Source organism: Amblyomma americanum, chromosome 5 (assembly GCF_052857255.1).
Source record: "Amblyomma americanum isolate KBUSLIRL-KWMA chromosome 5, ASM5285725v1, whole genome shotgun sequence".
Classification (NCBI taxonomy): domain Eukaryota; kingdom Metazoa; phylum Arthropoda; class Arachnida; order Ixodida; family Ixodidae; genus Amblyomma; species Amblyomma americanum.
This window is the reverse complement of record NC_135501.1, coordinates 24031477-24051589: the sequence shown is the minus strand read 5'-3', so window position 1 is coordinate 24051589 and position 20113 is coordinate 24031477. Positions and strand designations below refer to the sequence as shown.

Below are 20113 nucleotides of genomic sequence, written 5' to 3'. Positions count from 1 at the left end.
GTGTGGTTCCTCATTTATTTTTATTTTTTTGCATTAGCACTAAGGCCCCCCTCGTGCACCTTGAAAAACCGGGTACCCTCCAACACCCCAGACCCACTAGCTCTGTACCCTACGATCTGAGCAAAAACCCAGGTGGCGCCAATACAGTAAAAGCTCATTAATTCGAACTCGGTTAATTCGAACTGACGCCCAGGTCCCTGCACAGCCCTGTGTATTTCTGGGAGAAAACTCCTGATAATTCAAACAAGTGTGCATCCACTACGGTTAATTCGAAATAGGAGCCCCTGGCTGACACCGCTCCTCGTAGATAGAAGTAGACCCATAGTGACTACAACGCGCTGCAAATTTATTAGAGACGTAACACAATGGAAAAGAAAATAAGCCGAGCACACGAGGCTGGCGGAGCCCGCGCTGTGGTGCATGCCGAAGCAGGTTTTCGTTGCCGGAGCATTTGCCCACGCCGCCGATGCTGCAGCGCAAGCCGTTCCACGTTTTCCTTGTGCTGCGGTCACTGGGTCGCGATCACGTGGTGTAAGTGGTGGCGGTAACGCGTTACAAGTAATGGCGTTACTGGTAACGCGTTACTTTTTAGGTAACTTAGTAACGTACTCGTTACCACTTGGGAACTGTAACAGGTAGCATACTTACGTTAACATTTTTCAGTAACATGAGCCGTCATGTTACTAGATATTTTTATTCCATTTGTCTCCCTTGCCCTCTACAGTAGAACCCCACTGTTACGTTCCTCACTGCTGCGTTTTCCTGGCTGTTACGTCGTTTTCGTTCGGTCCCGGCATAGCTCCCATAGGATCCCATGTATTGGGTGCCCCGCTGTTACGTTGTAGCTGTGAAAACGTTCCCGCGTGATACGTCACAACCTGGCACCCCGAACCCGGCCGGGCAACGCGCGCCAACCACCATTTTGACGAGTCTTGGCCAGGCTTGGCTACGGAATTGGCTGCAAGATCATGGCCTCCGAGATTACCCTCTTGCACGCGCGTGGGTAATCTCGGAGGCCATAAAAAGCCGCACGCGAGTTGGAGAGATTGCCACTAGATGGCCAATGCCTCGTGAGCCGAAGCGAGCAAAACCCGCGGGCCCGCAGCAATCCAGTATTTCTTGTTTGTGCGGTTCAACCCATCCGAGTCGTCCGTGTCCTTCCATCAACAGCTACGCTGCCTACACCTCGTCGGGCCTCGCTAATCCAGTCTTTCTTGTTTGTGCGGTTCAACCCATCCCAGTCGTCCGTGTCCTCCCGTCAACACCTACGCTGCCTACACTTCGTCGGGCCTCGCTAACACCGCGAGCGATTTGTCGTCCTTTGATGGCATCACGCAAGCGCAAGGCGCTTTCCCTCGTGGAAAAGCTGGATGTTCTCAACACAGTCGACAGGCAGCCAGCGCGGAAAAGAGTAGACATCGCCAAGGATCTCGGTCTGCCACCCTCGATGCTTAACAGCATCGTCTCGAAGCGTGCCGAGATACAAGGGAATGCCGCGCTCTTCGGCCCGAAAGCTAAGCAGGCTCGTGGCGCCAAGTATGGAAACCTCGAAGAGTCGCTTCTTACTTGGTTTAAACAAGCTCGCGCTGCCGGTGGGGGGGGGGAAGGGGGGGGGGGGTGTGTAATAAAGAATAATGACAACACAGCAGACGTCCAAGCACAGTCGCACTATGCAAGAGGCATTTATTTCTGCATATTTTGCATATTACACCTTCAGCCGCCGATTCTTCATCTTGGCCCACTTTTCCACTACTATATCGTATGGGTAGCTGTTGACTTCAGGCCCTTCACATGCGATACGAATCAGACAGTCCAACGACTTCTCTTTCAGGCGATTTCGCAGTTGAGTCTTAATAAGCTTCAAAGCTGAGAAGTCTCTCTCGCAGTCTACTGTGTGTGGTGGGAGCACAAGGTACGACCCAGCTATGTGCGCCATAAGTGGGAACAGCTCTTTCAGTTCATGTGCCACAAAAAGCAAGAAGTCTTCTGCTGGCATCTTGCACGTGCTCAGACACAAGCATGAAGTTTGCAAATGCAATCCACTCTGCAAGCATGTCCTGGGTATAGGACTTGCCAAGAGTGGGGCACAGCTTCTCCAGAGCATTGGCAATTTCAATGCCATTGCCACCCACCATCTGTTCGTAGTTGCTGCGGGCAAACACAGTAGAATAACTTGCCAGTATAGGGTGGTCTTGGAACCTGTCCTTGATATTTTCTACCAGCTTGTTAATAAATGTTGTTTTGGTGGTCCGCAGCCATTCCTCCGATTCTTCTGTGGCTGTCAGCTGTATGTCATGGCTAACACAAAAGTCATTCACCTTTGTTCGACTGTTGCCCTGTGCTTCCAGGGTCTTTATGCAAGATTCGATGAGATCTTGCACAATGCCCACGTGCAGTGTCGACTTCTGAAGTGCTTTTGAAAGCCTATCAATGGATGGGAGAAGCTCACACATCATCAGTAGGGTGCTGACAAACTTCACATTCATCACAAACTTGAGCAGTCCTGCTGCCTTGATGTCATTGCGTTCTTCTGCCTCCCTGGACAGGCTGACTATGATGGCCGAGAAATTACTGCGGATGGCTTTGCATGACCCTCCAACGCCTAGCCATCGGGTGGTAGATGGCTCAATGAACTTTCCTCCACCTTGGTGCTCCAGAATTTTTTGTACAGCACTCAGTCCAGCTGTTCGAACTGGGCTGAATGCATAAAAGTTGTACAATTGCTGCAACAGTTCTTTAAACTTGTTGACATATGGAACTGCTTTGGATGCCTGGCATGCTGCTAGGTTGAGCTTGTGTGCCGCACAGTGTATCCCTACAGCTTGAAAGCTCTGGGGTGCTGTTAGAGCCTTTTGCTTGTCAATTAACAACTTCACAGCTCCACCCTTCTTTCCTGTCATAACAGGTGCACCGTCAGTTCCAATTCCGCGAAGGGTGTCAAAGAGTAGGCCCTTCTTGGCCATAAAACCTTCCACGGCACATGCAATGTTGGTAGCATTGAGAGCTAATGCTCTTTCATCATTAAGATGTGGTTGGAGGATGTCCAGCACTGGCAGCACATCAATCATGGCCAAGAATTTCACTTTTAATTCCCCATTGAACATGTACCTGCAGTGGATGACAAGCTGCTCCAGTGTTGTGCAGTCGGTTGTTTCGTCGAACATAAGTGCATAATGCTCACTCTGCCGAAGTTCGTGTAGGATTTTGTCCTCAATAACATCCGAAAGGCAGGTTACCATCTCCTGAATAGACCTCTGGCTGCAGTACGTGGCGTTCTTTCCGGTTGTTATCTGTGCTTTCACATCAAGCCCAAGCAGCGAGAGCAGACCGAGAAGCGGCTCGAAGTTCGTAGTGTGCGGTATCCGGTGTTTGCACAGGTAATACATAGGTGCGAATGCGTGCTTCATAGCGTCGCGAGAGACCGGCAACTGCAATTTCTCAAGCGGCGACACTGCTACTTTGCTGTGTGCTTCAAGGGCTATAGCGTCGCGGTGCGACTGGCACGCTTCGTGTTTACAAACACTTTCGAGCCGGATCCTTTTGCAAGGCTCTGTGTTCCACACTGGCTTCTCGAAAGGCCTCTTATTATATTTTATGCACAGCTTGCAAAACATCCCACCTCTGATGTTGTCGTAGAAAAGCCAAGGACGGTCAATAATCCAAGATGCGTTGAATACCGATGCGTGCTTGCTGTCTTCGCCAGTATTTGTTACACTGCATGTTGCTTCAACGCTTGATGTTGAACTGCCATCATTATATGTATTTGATTTCTGCCTCTTCGACGTGGCCGATGTCGGGGGCTCAACAACGTCCACATCGGTTGCCATTGGCTGTGCATGTTGTTCTTCGGTACCACCAATAACGTTTTCGGTCACTTTCGGAGAAAAAAACGACAGCACAGACGGGTGTCCAACTTTTCTCTTCGGACCCATCTTCAGCGCACGGCACAACTCCAAATACTTTGTTTGTTTCGTTCACATGCGAACGCTAAGGGCTAAGGACGCCTCGCTAGCGCTAGAACGCACAAAGCCAAGTCCGAATGCGGAGCGGTCAGTGGCGCCGCACTGTGGTGAAAAATGGAACGTTTTGAAAGTGTAAATGCGGAAGACAAATAGGCGCTGTGCTAATGCTAATATTGCACGAAAAGAAAAATGCAGCTGTCCAGAAACATAAACAATAATGAAATCAAGTAAAAGAAAGCCGCCGTAAGCGTGAGCAGCACGATCAGTATCGGCGCGCTCGAAGGTCACCTACCCGGACGTACCAGCGATCGCGGCTTCGGCCGCTTATCTGTTTTTTTCAGCAGCGTCCGCTTCGGCGCAGGCACGGTTGTTGCTGCGACGCGCGTCTTTTCTTTTCTTTTTTCTCTTTCCTCTTATCTTTTAATTCTTCTCTATCTGCACGCGGCAGCGGTGGTGGCTCGGCTCGAGCCAGTAGGCAAGCCCGTGCAATTTCCTTTTCATCCTTCTCCCAGTCACAACAACCCGTGCCGCCAGCTGTACAGCCTGTGTCTCTAGTTTGTGAGCGTGTACGAACAGCGCGCTTGTGTCCACTATAGTCCCTAGGGACCGTATGTCCACTAGAATGGACTTGTGGAAGCCGGCGCCTCGCGCTCGTAGCGTCCACATCAACAGAAAGTGGCCCCCGAGTCCCGACTGTAGCAAAATTTAAGCCCGAGAGGTGGGCGGGTGGTTGGAGACGCGGGCGGTCGGACTGAGAGGTGGGCGGCAAAACCACTGCCGCCCACCGTGGGGAGAACACTGAAGACAGGGTACCCATAAATCGTGAAACACGTACACGAACACGCATTCACACACTTGCGTTCACCTACCTCACCTTCCCAAACCATTAACACACACAACTGTCTAAAAAGTGGAAACGTGCCGAGCATTTCGGAACATCACATTTTTCAGAATTATTGTAAATTTGTTAAGAGTTCAGCGATGTTTTCTTTGTGAAGTTAGAATTTATGATGAAGTGTCATTTTGTGTTTAATGTCACATTCGTAAAACGGCTGCACCATGTGGCACATGGTTTGAATCCATCACATGCAGCTCTACAGGCAAATTTAGGCCATTATAACATTGCTAATCTCCTGCACATTTGTGCAAAGTATTCTCGTTTAATCAGGATTTCGGGTAAAATCGTTGCTTGGGCTAGATGTTTTATGTGAAATATGAGCTTTATAAAATCGTTATCGTGAGTTCTTGCAACGAAGACGCATGATTAAAATTTATGGCCATGGAGTAGCAGCAAAGTAATGTGCAATACTTTTTTTTTTTGGGTAACACGTTACCTTCTTTTGTAGCTAACGTAGGGTGGTAACGCGTTCCTTTTTTTTTTTGTGCATAACGAGTAACGCATTTATTTACTTTTTTTCGGTAATGCTAACACTGCGTGGTGTGCACTACGCAATATGGTGGTTTGGGCATCGCCGTCATGCTTTTTGTTGGTGCCGTGAGCTACATGGACAGCAGTGTGGAGGCGTTGGAGCCCTTGAGTGACGCCGATATAATTGAGGCTGCACGCTCCCAGCAGACGTTGCAGGGCTCACGTGCGGTGAGCACAGCCGACTGTGATGAGCCCGACTGCGGCGACGAGCCTATGCCACCGCCAAGTGCACGTGAAGTAGCATCGGCACTCAATGTTGCAGCACGCTACTTCTCTGCCAGTAAGAACTTGGACGTTGTGCTTGAGCTCTTAGGCAAGCTGCAGGTGATGCTGATGGGGTCTCGGCAGAAAAAACGCAAGTAAATGCTCATCACTGATTACTTTTCATTTTCACAACCCTTCCCCGTAAATAAACATGTTTTGGAGCATAAATAGCGTCCTATAATTCAGCACTAAAGCTCGCTGCATACGTGAGTGCATTCTAGTACTTGTTTCTGGCTTCTAACTGGCCAATCAATTTATTCCATTTGTCATTAAGACTGCATGAATTTAATTCTCAGGATCGCCCGCCACAAAAGCGTAGTAGCACCTAGATCGCGATAACGAGTCTATATATGACTGCTTCGGATTCTGCCTGCGCGGTGGGGCGCAGTGACCGCACATCCTAGGGCCCATTTGATAATTCGAACTTTGCTTAATTCGAACAAATTTCCGGTCCTCTTCGAGTTTGAATTAAAGAGCTTTTACTGTACTGAGTAAAATCCGCTTGGAACATAATGCAGGAAGGAGCCAAGCTCGAGTTGAGGCACTGGGGAAGAAGAAATTTGGGGAAGATCCATATGTCCATTACACGGACATGGCAAGCTACCCAGCACATCAGCAGAGTCGTCTGTGCGGGCACAACTTCTTTGCACCTCCTTGCTAGCCGGTTCTGTGGTTCCCTGCGCCATAGTGGCACCACCACTGCACCTAGCTCAGTCAAGGGTGGCGGTGCAGGAGACAGTGTGAATCGAGGACTTGAGAGCAGAACAACATGAGCCGGTGCAGGTGGTGCACTGGACCAGGGCTGAATCAAATGCAGCTCATCTTGGACAGTTGAGGCATTCCCTCTACATCATGAAAATCTCGAATAGCAGCCAGCCGTATTCAACATAGCCAGCCGTAGCCAATGAATAATTAGAACAATAGTTGCAGTGTTCAGTACCACTGCCTGCTGTGCTTATGTGATCCCGCAGGACGATGGTGAGGAGTTCCTGTATACTGGAAGCGGTGGCCGTGACCTGTCAGGAAACAAGCGCACAGCTGAGCAGTCCTGTGACCAGAAGCTGACACGCTACAATCTGTAAGCTGCATGCTGTCTTTATTTGTGCTTCTTTTTATTCTTAATTGATCTCAGGGGCCCTCTAGGAAAAGGAATGCTGCATTGAAACTTGCATGTCATCTGCATGGTGAATGCTGTTTGGCACCTGGTGGTTTTTGCATGTTTTTTTTTTATCATCGGAACTTCGTGCTCCAACTTGCATTCTTTTCCAAAATGTCTATTTCAGTGACACCTACTGCATTTACTGTAATGTAACGCAAGCGGCAACTTTACATGCAGCCCCGTGGGAAAAAATAAAGCCATGAATCTAACGTGAGACCAACAGATGCAAAAAAAAGTATCTACTTTTAATGGACATTGTGGCCAACACTCGCCCTCTTTTCAAAAACATTCACTGTCGAGGTCATTCGATATGGAGGATTTCTTGAATGACCTAACAACCGTGTCATGAGGCAGGCTGTGCCAAGCGATAGACACCCACGCAGAAATCTGCGATGCGTGCAGTCCCTTGATTCTTCCCAAAGGCGTCTGGGCCTGATCATCCCGGATCCATTCGGTTCAATTTCTGCACTCTGTCCGTAAACAGTTTATTCAGCCAGGCGTCCAGTGGCTGCAGCACAGATGTCATCCCTCCTGAAATAACAGTAAGGTGGATTTTTGAGTCCTCGGGGGCCATGTGTCTGCGGAACGAATCCAACTCAAGGATTGATGCAGGGTGGAGAAAACGAGCGTCATGTTGCTGCCGTGTGGACTGCAACAAGTCGTAATAGTCGAAACAACTGCACTGCAAATGACGCCACATGTGAAGGCCACAACGCGACAGGCACAGGATCGCAACGGACACACAAAATGGTGCTTTAACTTTGGATGGATTGGGGTCTGGCTTTTATGGTACTCACGTTGCCAGCATAACATCTCAAAACTGCGTAAACAGAGACCAAGTTGCAGTTCCTTCAAAATGGCTGCACCGTGGCACTAGTTTAGGGCAGTCAAATTATAACACTTTAAGAGACAAAAATCGTTTAAAAAGTTGCGTTACATTCTAGTAAACCTGGTAATTGGCCAATACCGTACTCTACAAGTGGATAAGCCGCTGCATCCGCTTCCGGCATTTCGGCCAATCTAGCCGCACCTAAAAGGACGTTTTTGATAGGGGCAAAAGTGCATTCCAGCAGTAGCAATTCTAATTTGTCAAAGATGCGTTTGGACAGTAAGGAATTGTAGCGCCACTCCAACTACGCTTGAATAGTGGGCTCACAGACACAAGCAATTCTGTGGGTGTTTACAGTGTTGCTTTGTGCCATGGCTGACTTAGCAGCTCTGTTTCTTTTTGAACCACTTGCTACACACTCTTGTAAGTCATGCAGTTTGGCCAGTTGATTAAACGCATTTACAACATGCAAGAAACTGTGGTAGATTCCCAATAGCATTCTTGATCACCTGCACTGGGGCGCCTGGGTGCGCATTTTCATTCTGGATCGACTGCACTGGTGAACAGCAGCCATCCTCAATGACCGGAAGCGCACCCTGCTAAAGTGGTTTTTCGTCGCCATATAGCACACTGAGAAAATCGACTCTGTGTCAAGGAGCAATCCTGGCCTGCAAATCTGACGCAGCAGACAAAAGGGACCTACACTAGCCTTCCCACGCCATCCAAGCCGCAGAAGTGCATGGTTCACAGTTGCCTCTCACCAAGGTCATACATGTGAGGTGGAAAGAATGCGCAGTGCTTAGGGAAAACTGCCTGGAGAGAGTCTGAAACTGAAAAACATTGTGGAGGTATACTTGTTTTGTGTGTGATATTGCATGTTGGGACAAGTCTCTACACATACTGTCTGCTTATAGTTATTTCAAGACAGCTGTTGCAGCACAAATCAAAACTTGCGCATAAATAGGGCTCTTCTTCGTCACCACTGATCAAGAATGCAGCAGTTGGAGTACCGCCCGACGGATGTGTGCAGACACGCGCACTTTCTAGACAAGTGTATTTTTAGTTTACTTACATTTGAGGCATGCATTAATTTAAGGTCACATTTCAATGCACAGGCGTTTATGGCATTTTGCCTCTAATTAGGGAGAGAAGTCCAAACAATGAGAGTTTGGCAGAATTGGTGAGCCTGACGACATGTTACCATGTCTGACAATTTCCTGGCAATGAAATATGAACAGTGGTGTCAGCAGACAGGGACTTGCATTCTGGAAGCGGTGGAACACTCAGCCAGTGCACTTCGCTGTTTGTGCACTGGACCGGCTCTCTCTCAAGCTGGCCACTGCGCTGCCTGTCGCAAAGCTTTTGTACACAAGATGGCACTAGCTGTGAGCTGGCAGGTGCACCTTGTCCTCTATCTTGTCCCTGCTTTGTATGCCACCACTGCAGAACACCATGCTGGTTTCGGGGTCAACCCAGTGTGAGTTGATCAAAGATGCTGTAAGAAAGGAACTTTAAGCTCGGATCTGGAAAGCTGTGTAATTCGAGCATGTTTGTTTAGGCTGCCATTTACTGGGACTTCTTGAACTGGGTTCCCACAACGCTTTTTGGTTCCCCAAGCACCTAAATCAATGCATGCTTCATCCTACACTTTTCATTTGCCCACTCTTATTTTGAGACTAATGGTACTGTAATTGCTAATAGCAGACTCTTAGTTTAGTTTAGGATCATGTTAAGGTGTGCTGCTTACAATTCAAACCTCTGGTTATTCAAATAAAATCTCTTATTCCTTGAAGTTTCACATTTCTTCAAAGTCTTGTTTCTGCAAACTTATGCAGAGTAACCAATTTGCAAATGAAGTCTGTTGGAAACGAGTGATGGGACCTATTTAAAATGCCGTATTTACACAATTGTAAGTCGACTCATTTTTCAGAATTTGAAAATCCAAAGGGGGGGTCCACTTACAATCGAAACCAAATAATGACACCATAAATAAAGGCGAGCCAAACTGGATATCAGGCATGCTACCACATGGTTACATTTCTGCTGCATGGCTCCGTCTCATCGCTCTTGATGTTGGCCTTGAGCGGGTGCTACGTCAACGCGCAGAACCAGCATCCCCACCCCGCTCGAGGTGGCCGATGGTGGCTGTCGATAAGCAGCAAACCGGCGCGCACCCCCCCCCCCCCCGCCACACGTGGCTGCAGATTGCGGCTGCTAACAAGCGGTGGCGGCGCGATAATGCATTCATTTTCTAAGCTTTCTTTTTTTTTTACTTTCAACTGCATACTCGGCGCTCAAGGGAGCATTGATAGTTGATGGAAGGGCCGCTGTTCCAATCACAGTGGCACCGCCACACGGAATGGCAGCGGCGCCGGGGAGTGTCGGTGGCCGATGGAAGAGCCGACACCGCTCATGCCTAGTTTCTCTTTGGCTTTGACGTGTTTTGCTACTGTCGGTCACGTTTCCCAAGTTTGAATGTAGTGCTTTGTCAGTCGTCAATTGTGCTCCAGGTCCGGTAAGCGATTGGCGCTCATTCACGGCTACATCTTGACTGTCATTCTTTATGCCGAAGAAACAAACAACTGCGTGCCGGGCCGCAAGTTCGACATTCGCAACAGGTGATACAGAGAGCGGCAACTGCAGCGAGGCAAAATGTTCAGCTGTTCCATGCGATGTCGTGATGTGGCTGTTTGCAAAGTGCGGGATTTCGTTGCACGACAACGTTAGAACAATGTGCTGTGGGACCACAGCAGCGATAACGACAGCAGCACTAGTGAGGACGATGGTGCAAGTGTGGACGAGCAGTCCAGTGATTAAAGGGACACTGAGGAGAAATTGAAGTTGGCTTGTATCGATAGAATACCAGCTCCTGATCACAAAAACGCCGCTCTTACTGAAAACGAAGCTCTTGTAAGGTAGAAAATAGCAAGAACCAAAATACAGGCATCGTCACCACGGGCCAATTTCGCAAGTACAAGCGTGGTGACGCCATAGGACAAGAGACGAAACCTTGAAGGAATTTTCCATCCTACTTGGTTTTGCGAATCTCTGAGGCCGACAAAGGTAGGTTGCGCCGATCAATATTGAAGTAAGTTTTGTTTTAAAACCAATAGTGCACTTTTATCACACAAGGAATGCAGGCAAAAGACAACCTGAATGTTGGAAGCAAAGAAAACGGATGCTTGGCTGCGCCACAGGGGGCCAGGAGAGTTTCGATTTGTTATGCCGCTTCGCATCTATGAGCTTTGCGTGCCCCGTGGTTTTGTTTTTGACGCGCTTCGATTTACAAGCGCCGAACAGCAGAGGAACTCCAAGTGCCGCGTCAAGTGCTAGTTAACCTTTGAAGGAGCCTGTTAAGGCTTGTCAGATGATCGTCGCGGTCGATGAAAAGCTATGATGGCACGATGGTCGGTGATCGTACAAGGCAGCACTTGTGTATTCGCACGCTTGCCTGGCGAAACATTCCCGGCTGTGCCAGTCAACTTCAAACTACTTAACGGAAATCGTTTATTAGGGACGGGAGACAAGGTACAAGGCAGTTCAGAAAAATTGCTGATGGCCTAGCTCTGTTAGGCCAGGATATACCTAGCGAAAGCACGGAGATTTCTGCATCAGAAGAATGCATTCACTAGATGCGCCTTTATTGACGGCTGTAACTTGAGCCGTCGTAGCGGAACGGTAGCGTTTCCGCCTCAAACGCCGAAGGCCCTGGTTCGATTCCGAACCTCGGCACTGGACTTCTTTTCTTTTATTTAGTGAGTGGGCGGGGGGTTTCAGTGGCTCCCATGGATGCCGCCGCTGAATACGTTGGTAATCGGTTAAGCGCAGGCTCTGTTAAGGCAGCGTTTATGCTGCGACGAGGCGCGAGGCGCGCGCGCCCTGCACGGCGAAGTCACGTCGGTCAAGGCGAGACCCTCTATACTCCAACTGCGCTTGACCGCTGACGCGTTCGGTGGCTTCGGCGCACTCTGACCGCATTGGCGGGGAGATTGGAGCATGTATCTATTTCGCGCCGAGTGCGCCAGCCGCCGCCAGCCCGGCCAGACTGATTTGGCTCCGCGGCGAGGTGCGCGTTATATTCAATAGCTGCGGCAGTTCGGCAGAGCTGTTCTTTTCGAGCTCGGCTATTTTAATCCATTCACAGTGCATATCTGAAGGTACATGCAAGTTGGCGAGAGAGCCAGATGCAGTGGACCCGTTGGATCAAGCGGAAGCCGTTGAAGCGTCGTGCGCCGGCTTTGGTTTCAAGCCGCCGACTTTAAACGCGACCGCCCTCGAGCGCCCATTTGTTTTTTGTAGCAAAAAATAAATAAATAACTTGGCCCATGCAACTGTGGGAGACCTCGACGCTGCCTGCTGCGCCGTGCAACCGCTCCGTTCAAGGAATCACAATCCATTGGCCCCAAAGCCCCGGCCAGCCTCCGATGGGCGCAACGCACCCCTCGCGACTCCCCGCACTGGGGTTATGATATTTAGTTTGCAACGGCTGCTCTCTGAGGAAGGGGGAAACCACCCGCCGGCGCCTAACCTAACCGTGCTCCCTCAAAAGCATCGCACACTCTGTGGGGCTGAGGTCGCTGAAATGCAGGAACGGGATCTATCGTAACGCTGGCAAGACGCCGGTGCAAACGTAAACGAAGCGACGGTGGCCACCTCCGATAGATGCCTTCAACGTGCGGCGGCGGTAGCTTTCATTTCGGCAGCTGCTAGACCGCAGCGCTAGCCGCCAGAAATCACGGAGTCTCCGTTCTGTGTCGTCATAAGAGTTCTCCGTGTCGTCATAAGAGTTCTCGAGTTTGAATCGAAGCGTTGGGAAAAAATTTTTGAACTTCGAATCCAAATTTCTTTGAAATAAATGCATCTCTCTCTCCCGGACAAGCGTCAACAAAGCCATGAAATGCCGAACTATCAGATATTGCTAACACAAAAATTTTGATAGGGTTCTCCTCAGTGTCCCTTTAATACATTTTCATTTTGGAATGTGCGCACGGGCACGCCAGCGCGCGGCACCCGATAGCGGCTGATGGTAAGCGGCGGCCGCAGGATAATGCTATCACATTCTATTATTAAAGTCCAAGTATAAACGAACTCGACTTACATTTATGTAAATACAGTACCACCTGCTTTTTGCACTTTTTTACAAAGAGAGTAAGCACGATTATTATTTATATACGACCTGAGCTCACACTGGGGTTTTTACATACTTTTCACAAGATATCTTAAATGTCCTAGCCTAGCCAGTCTGTCTTGACACAAGTTCCTCAAGTATGGAAAAGAACACATTTTGTTTTTGCATCATTGCCTGCTTCTTTTTTTTCTAGGACATAGCAATGAACTCTTTTTCTCAACGTACACTTAGTAAATTTCAGTATGGAATACAAACTGGGCCATTATTGCCATAGATTACAAATTACAAAAATAGCTGGGGAAAATTTCCAAAAATCTGGTAGCCACACTGTACATTACGGTGTAGTATCAGCGACAAATGAAATGTGAACAACACAAATGGAAACGAGGCTTTAAGATGAGGGAGCTTTAGTACCTACTTATGAACTTGATTTCTACTTCGTTGGTGCAAAGGCCATTTCGTATATGTGTCAATGCACCCCACCTGTATTTGTTCTCCAGCGGCTAACATTTTTTGTATTGTTGCATTCGCATTACAAGTACCCAGTTTTGAGTTACATCAGTTGGTTTTAGCACCTAACGGGATCTCTTTTCAAGGGCTTAAGGAAAACATGAGGATATTCCCAGTCTATTGTTAAGGAAAAAAGTAATTGGCACAAACTTTGTGACCAATAAGATTATTTGGAAGAAAAATCAATTTATAGATTCTGGGAATGAAAAATTCCAGGATATACATTTGGTATGGTATTAGCTGGGGTAAAGTTGTATGGAAAATTGCTGAAGTCTCAGTTTAAAACTTTCTGACCAGCAGAGAAGATTGGTTCCTGTGGCCACAGTGCAATTCTCTAAAATCCTAAGGGCTATAAAATCTCATAAACACTGACAGGCATTGCAAGAAATGCTTGTTACAGCTTTTGCTTTCTGCTTGGCTTCCAAATGAAACCACTTTACTTCCAAGATGTCCCCCAAATGGGTCCAATTCGTCCCATTTGGCTCCCAACTGGAACCCAGTGTCTCTCAGCTAGTTGCAGCTGGAACCAGTTTTAATCGTAGTTCAATTCCCGCTTAAGATTTTTACTTGGAATGTTGAGCTTTGCACTTTTCATAACAGAGCTTGCAGTTTTGATGCTTGTCTGTGCCATGAGACTTGTGCTTAGGCTTTTCTCTTGTCGACTGAGGCTAACGTGCTTATTGACATCAAGAAAATGCTGAATGGATGTCATCATTGGACCCATTACTGTTGTTTTCATTAAAGAAAGCAGCAGTCAGTGCCCTGGAATCGCAAAATAAGTGCCGTTTTTTAGTGCATTTGGCACGGAATGGGAAGTTGCTTGATGCAGTCATACCACTCTGAGAGCGTTCAAGGAAAGTTTAAGAAAAGGAAACCCATTCAGTAGAAGCTAGCAAAACTAAACATACAATTGGAGTGTTAATTTTCAATCTATACGCAGTACATTGTTACATATTCAGAAATGGCTAGAAGTGGGTTGAATGTTCTGCACCGTTGGTGGAAATGCTCAATTTGAATACACATGGTATGGAAGGCATTGATGGACTAATCACGGCAGAAGTTTTATTATGTCACCACTAGCACATAACTGTTGTAAAGATATAGTGGCAGTTAAATGGTTTTTGTGGGCTATAAATGACATCTGTGGTTTGAAGATGTTGAAGGTGCATGCGGCTTAATGGTGGACATCCTTTTATTGGTAATAAAAAGTGCATTCCAAATGCAGAACATTAAAGCTCACTGCATGTACTGTCTCCAGAGCAGTCTTATAAAGGCACTTGGGTTCTGCACAGCCCACTGGTGGAAACCCTGACCACTTGCCTCAAGACTGCTGCAACGTCCAGTGCAAGTCCTTGGAGATGTGTTAAGCCGAGCCTTGTTGGTGTCCTGTAGGTCCCTTGCACGTAACTGTGCAGCACCGGTAAATAGCCAGGAAGGTGCTGTGGCCAAGAATTGGCAAGAAGGCAAGCCGGTGCGAGTCATCAGGAGCTTCAAGGGCCGAAAACACTCCAAGTACTGCCCGGAAGACGGCTACCGCTACGACGGAATTTACAAGGTTTGTGGCTGTCCGGCTTTATTGGGGAATCGTCATATACCTCATGGGAACTTATAGCGTATTCACTACGAGTATTTTGTACCTAATGGAGTCTTGAAAGGTCGATTTTTCAGGCTGAAGTGGATGCCAGCAAAACACAGTGGAATCCTGAAGTTAAATTTTTCAACCTACCATAGCAGCAAGTGAGCATCACTTCCACAACCACCCATCTCTTTGCCACTGCAGAAGGTGCCATTCTGAATTCAGTTAGGTTAAGTTTGGTGGGTTAGACTGGCTAGGCACTTCCTGTACCTCACTGTTTTTCCACTCGAGTTAATGGCTTGCTTTTCCTTCCCGGAAATCTTAGTGGCTCGAAAAGAGCATCGGAGGCTGGGCAAGTGATGAAGTTGATATCAGGACAGTGGCAGCTTCTGCCATGACTCAGATGATGCTGCGACCCATGGTGTGAACGGGATGGAGGCAGGTGTTGGGGGTCATTCAGAGATGCTTGCTTGTTCCCACGGGTTCCTTGCCTCACGTGGAGAGTGATGGAGAGCAAAGGATGTGTGTTGTAGCATGCTAGCACAGGATTGGCTCCACAGCAGACTGCATGGAGACTTATACATTTCGGAAAAGGTGATTGCTGTGACACTGACATCCTTGCTACCAACGTGCGCTGTACTGAGTGCAGTCCACTGCAACAGAACGGCTTCTCCCACTGGTAATCATTGTGTCGGGCTGAATAGAACGTGTACAGGTGCAGGTAGGAGGGCACGCTGCGCCGTTATTATACGATGTGTACGTAGGCCTGTTTGAGAAGACGTTTCGAGTTATGGCATTACTTTTATCAGCGATGTTGTGCTTTTAACTATGCCAGCAAATTTATTAACCTCATTTGTGCGCCATTTTCTCCTACACCCAACATTTATTTCTTGTTCCTGTAGAACCAGCTAACAGGTGCGGATAGAACTAACCGGAGTACACTGCGCCATCTTTAGCATGTAGATAGGCCTGTTTAAAAAGACATAATTAGTTATGATATTACTCCATCAATGATGTCCTCTGTACTACCAGTGGATTTTCTAACCTCATTTTCTGCTGCACCCAACACCTCCTTTTCGTGCTGGCAGCCTCAGTGTATGGGGTTGGGCAGAACCAGCGAGGGCATCACCATGTTTAGAGTGCTTGAGCGGTGCACTTTTCAGCACAAAAACTGACACCTTATTGCAGCTTCTACGATTTAGAGGTAACGCTTGTGCGTGAGTAGAGCCCCATAGACTTGCAAGCAAGGTGATCACGGACGCTTTGCTCAGAAAACATGGGCTACTTTTTAATTTTAATTTTTATTGCTTGACGCACACTGCTTGAGCACTGAACACAGGGATGACACAGACTGTACACAGGTCTGTTCGAGGACAAGGTAAGAGTTACGGCATGACTATTGGTGATGCTGTCCTCAAGTTCCCTGCTGGGCACTCACATGAGTGAAGTTCAAATACTGGAGCTTTAGTATACTTGTGCATAGGATGTTGCACCTTCTGGATAGGTTTGCTGTCTGCCAAGGTTGCCGTAGCCACTCTGCACAATGTTAGAAACTCCTAAGTTGTGGCTGCTTCACCTGGGAAGGAGACCCAGCAGCTGCAAGAAATATGCTGCACACAAGTGTGACTCACACTGCGCTTATCACGCTGGATTTCAATCATTTGTTCTGGACCCTGTAATCTATGCCACATGTGAAGAAAAGGTGAAAGCTAGCTCTGTGTACCTTAGAGCCCTAAAATTCCTGAATGCCATTCGTGAGTGCACTGCATTTCAAAATGAATTGCTTGGTGTTGAAGAAGCCTGAAGGATTTTGAATCAATTCTAATTCCTTTCCAATTAATGGGCCTTATAACTCTCGTTTGGCGTGTAAGGATGTTTCTTTTTTTTTTTTCTTTTACGAGCAGGTCGACGTATCTGTAGTTTAGCGTAGTGCAACTGCATAGTGAAAAAGCACTTGGCAGTCTGCATAGTGATATTGTGTGCAGGACCACTGTGACTGTGTTGCACCTGTGGTTTTTGCAGCTGGTCAAGTACTGGCCAGAAAAGGGCAAATCTGGCTTCCTTGTGTGGCGCTACCTGCTGCGGAGAGACGATAAGAGCCCTGCGCCCTGGACAGAAGCTGGGAAGCAAGCCGCCGAGAAACTGGGCCTCTGCATGCAGGTCAGTTTGTTGTGGTTGCTCTGAAGGCTATGTGAGAGACCTCAACAAGCAAGCACGCAAAATGTCTTAGCTCTTAATGGCACCAGCGTCCATATCCATGCCATTGGCATAGACTGGGTTCCGGTAGCACCCACACTGGCCGGTCCACCTTTTCCGGTACACTTCTTCGAGGCGCGTTTGGATCAAGTACGCTATCTAGTTCGCTCAAATTTTTTTACTATTCCTCGCCTTTGGTATGTTCAATTATCTTGCATCTTGTGCCAGCAGAGTAGTACCAAGTGTCGGCAACAGGAGCATTAGACGCCGAAGTCATTTCGCTAGGCTCACAATCAAGCTCACACTCACCATTATTAATCAGCCTGCATTTGCATTTTGATTCCTTGCTGGCAGATGGCATGACACATGCACATCTGTCGTTAATGGAACAGGGAATCATTGCGTAAATAAAGAGCTCGAAAGAGTGAAATGCGAAAAGAAATCCTCTATGCTAATTCAAGAAGTAGTGCCCTTCTATGAGGCCAGATCAAGTTGCCTTAGAACCAAGCTGTACATAAACAAAGTGAGAGTCCATCATGTATTTCTGTGTGTAAATACTAATACAGTCTAGCCTGGTATTAACGAAGTCTGCGGGAATCGGAAATCGCTTCACTATGTCCGCTATTTCTGTATATCTGGACTATGGGGAAAAAAAGGCACAGATGTGGGCAGATTTATTTATTGACGCTGGAAAATGTGGTCCAGCTTTCCTTGAACACGTTTCGCGAGTGCGGATTTCAGGATCGCGGCCTCGATGTCGTCCAAATGTAAACAGAAGTTCTGACCGAGCTCTGAACTCCTGAGGTACATCGGAGTAAAGGTTTGCCGGTGGTGTTGGTCCGGTGATTTCCAGAAACTGGATGCACCGCTTGAAGGCTTCTCGATGATATGACTTACAGGCGAAGCGATTTATAGAGAAACGAACTTTTATACAGGCTATTTACAGATGAGTACAAACAAATGTCTGTATACGGCCACAACTATCCGCGGCCGGCCTAGCCGACCGCCTGCACAGAGGCGAGGGACACCGCGTCCCAACAGTCAAACTGGCGCGCCTCGCACTAGCTCTTCACGGTCACTCCCTCCGCACTCGGCCAGACCGAGCGCCTGCCAGATAGGAGTAGCTAGAGACAAAAAACCCACCGGCACGGCTCCCTTCGCGGGTACACCCCGAAGATGCCCGCGCCCCTTTCCACATGTAAAAATTAACTGCTAATTGCGGGTCATCAGTTATGACGAATAGGAAAGCTCAGAACTGATGTCAGCGTTTTTCCCTTACCCACAAGTTGCTCCCTAGGTGGTCTCGCAATCCGCCAAGGGGACAGGGGTCCAAGGTCGAGGCCGGCAGATAGCCCCGCCGTCCGGAGCGGCGAAGGAAACCGCAAGGACGAATGGGGAGGCTAACCAAAAAGGCATGAGTCCCCTTCTAACGGCGTGCACCAAAGCAAAACAAAATAAAACAAAACCGGACGCGCAGCCTAGGTCACTGCCCTCTCCCGGAATATTCGCAACACATGTACAAAAAGATGCGACAGCGCGCCGAACCCTACACCTTCCCCCCCCCCAAGACTCGGCAAATCTATTCAGAGATAAGCCGAGACAACAAACAACAAAAAGGGTTCGGCAAGTGGCGGTTGAGTACCTCTGCACGAGCAAGCAACCGGAGCCTGCGAGACCGCATGCTGCGACCCTTCGTCACACACACAGATACATGCTACTAAGGTCCACAAAATATAGTAAAAAAAACACGCACAGAAATCCCACACTTTCGTTCGATCGACATGCGCCTTTCTTGAGTACGAGTACAGTTTGTTGTCCATGCACACAGTTCCCTGGTCCTCTATCCCCAGCGGTCACTGCTTGACATCAGCCAGTGCACTATCCCAACAAGCGTTGGGTATTCTAGACAAGGCATCTGCCTGCGAGACCGCATGCTGCAACCCTTTGTCACACACACAGATACATGCTACTAAGGTCCACAAAATATAGACAAAAAAACACGCACAGAAATCCCACACTTTCGTTCGATCGACGTGCGCTTTTCTTGAGTACAACGAGTACAGTTTGTTGTCCATGCACACAGTTCCCTGGTCCACTATCCCCAGCGGTCACTGCGGGACGTCAGCCAGTGCACTATCCCAACAAGCGTTGGGTATTCTAGACAAGGCATCTGCGTTAGCGTGGTCGGCTCCTCTGCAATGTTCAATGGTAACATTGTAGCGTTGGAGCGCAAGAGCCCAGCGCGCAAGCTTTGCACTTTGAGGCACACTGCTCGTAAGAAAGGAGAGCGGATTGTGGTCAGTGATGACAGTCACGGTGGCGGCGAACACCCACGTCTCAAACTTTTTTAATGCCCAGATTACCCCACCATATCAATTTTGAGATGAGCTGGCTCATTAGCTTTGTGCCATAAATTGTCCTTGAGAAGCAACAACACTGAGAGCATGATAAAGTCATTTTGCATCCTGGAGTGAGGTAGCGCATGGACAGCGGAATGGAAAGCATTGGAACAATGAAAAAATGGCTGCAATCGCGTAAGCCTTGCTCACCTGTGGCATTGCTCTTTTGGGAGGCTGCACTTGCTGTCGACTGCTCTGGTGCAAAAATGCTTTCAAGTCAAAAAAGCTTCGGGACAGGTAGTGCAGTGTGGCAGATGCTTGCACTGGGTGCAAACTGACTTGGGGGGCTCACTCTGCTAGGCGCATCCCATAGAACTCAGTGGGTGTCATGAGTGGAGACAGCAAACCTCTCTGTCCACTTTAAGGCTGAGCGGTGCGGCATATGCTTCGCGTCATGTTCAGCTCCGAATTATATTTACTGCAACCTACCTATGGCAAGTGGAATGCCTGCTTGCATTTGTCTGTCAGATTGTTCCGTGTCTGCATTCTTCAGAGCTCATTCTTGGTGTGTGCTTTGTGCGCAGTACCCTGAGGGTTACGTGGAGTCTCAGGATGGTGAAGCCAACGGTTCGGGCTCGGAAAACGATGCCACAGCGGCCAAAGGGAAAGGCAAGCGCTCAAGAGGTAAAGTGTCTTGTCAGTGCAAACTCACATTTCTGTA

General features: G+C 48.2%; 1 protein-coding gene and 1 pseudogene across 1 annotated transcript in view; one reads left to right on the top strand and one right to left on the bottom strand.

The window, feature by feature from the left end:
- Positions 1–20113, top strand: part of LOC144132333 (E3 ubiquitin-protein ligase UHRF1-like) — an 85520-nt gene that overhangs the window by 53049 nt on the left and 12358 nt on the right. The window contains exons 10-13 of the mRNA XM_077664660.1: positions 6627–6733; positions 14674–14836; positions 16880–17017; positions 19977–20076. Of these exons, the coding sequence (XP_077520786.1) occupies positions 6627–6733; positions 14674–14836; positions 16880–17017; positions 19977–20076 (508 nt within the window). The remainder of the gene's footprint in view (positions 1–6626; positions 6734–14673; positions 14837–16879; positions 17018–19976; positions 20077–20113) is intronic.
- On the bottom strand, positions 1651–4756 carry LOC144134598 (zinc finger protein 862-like; annotated as a pseudogene).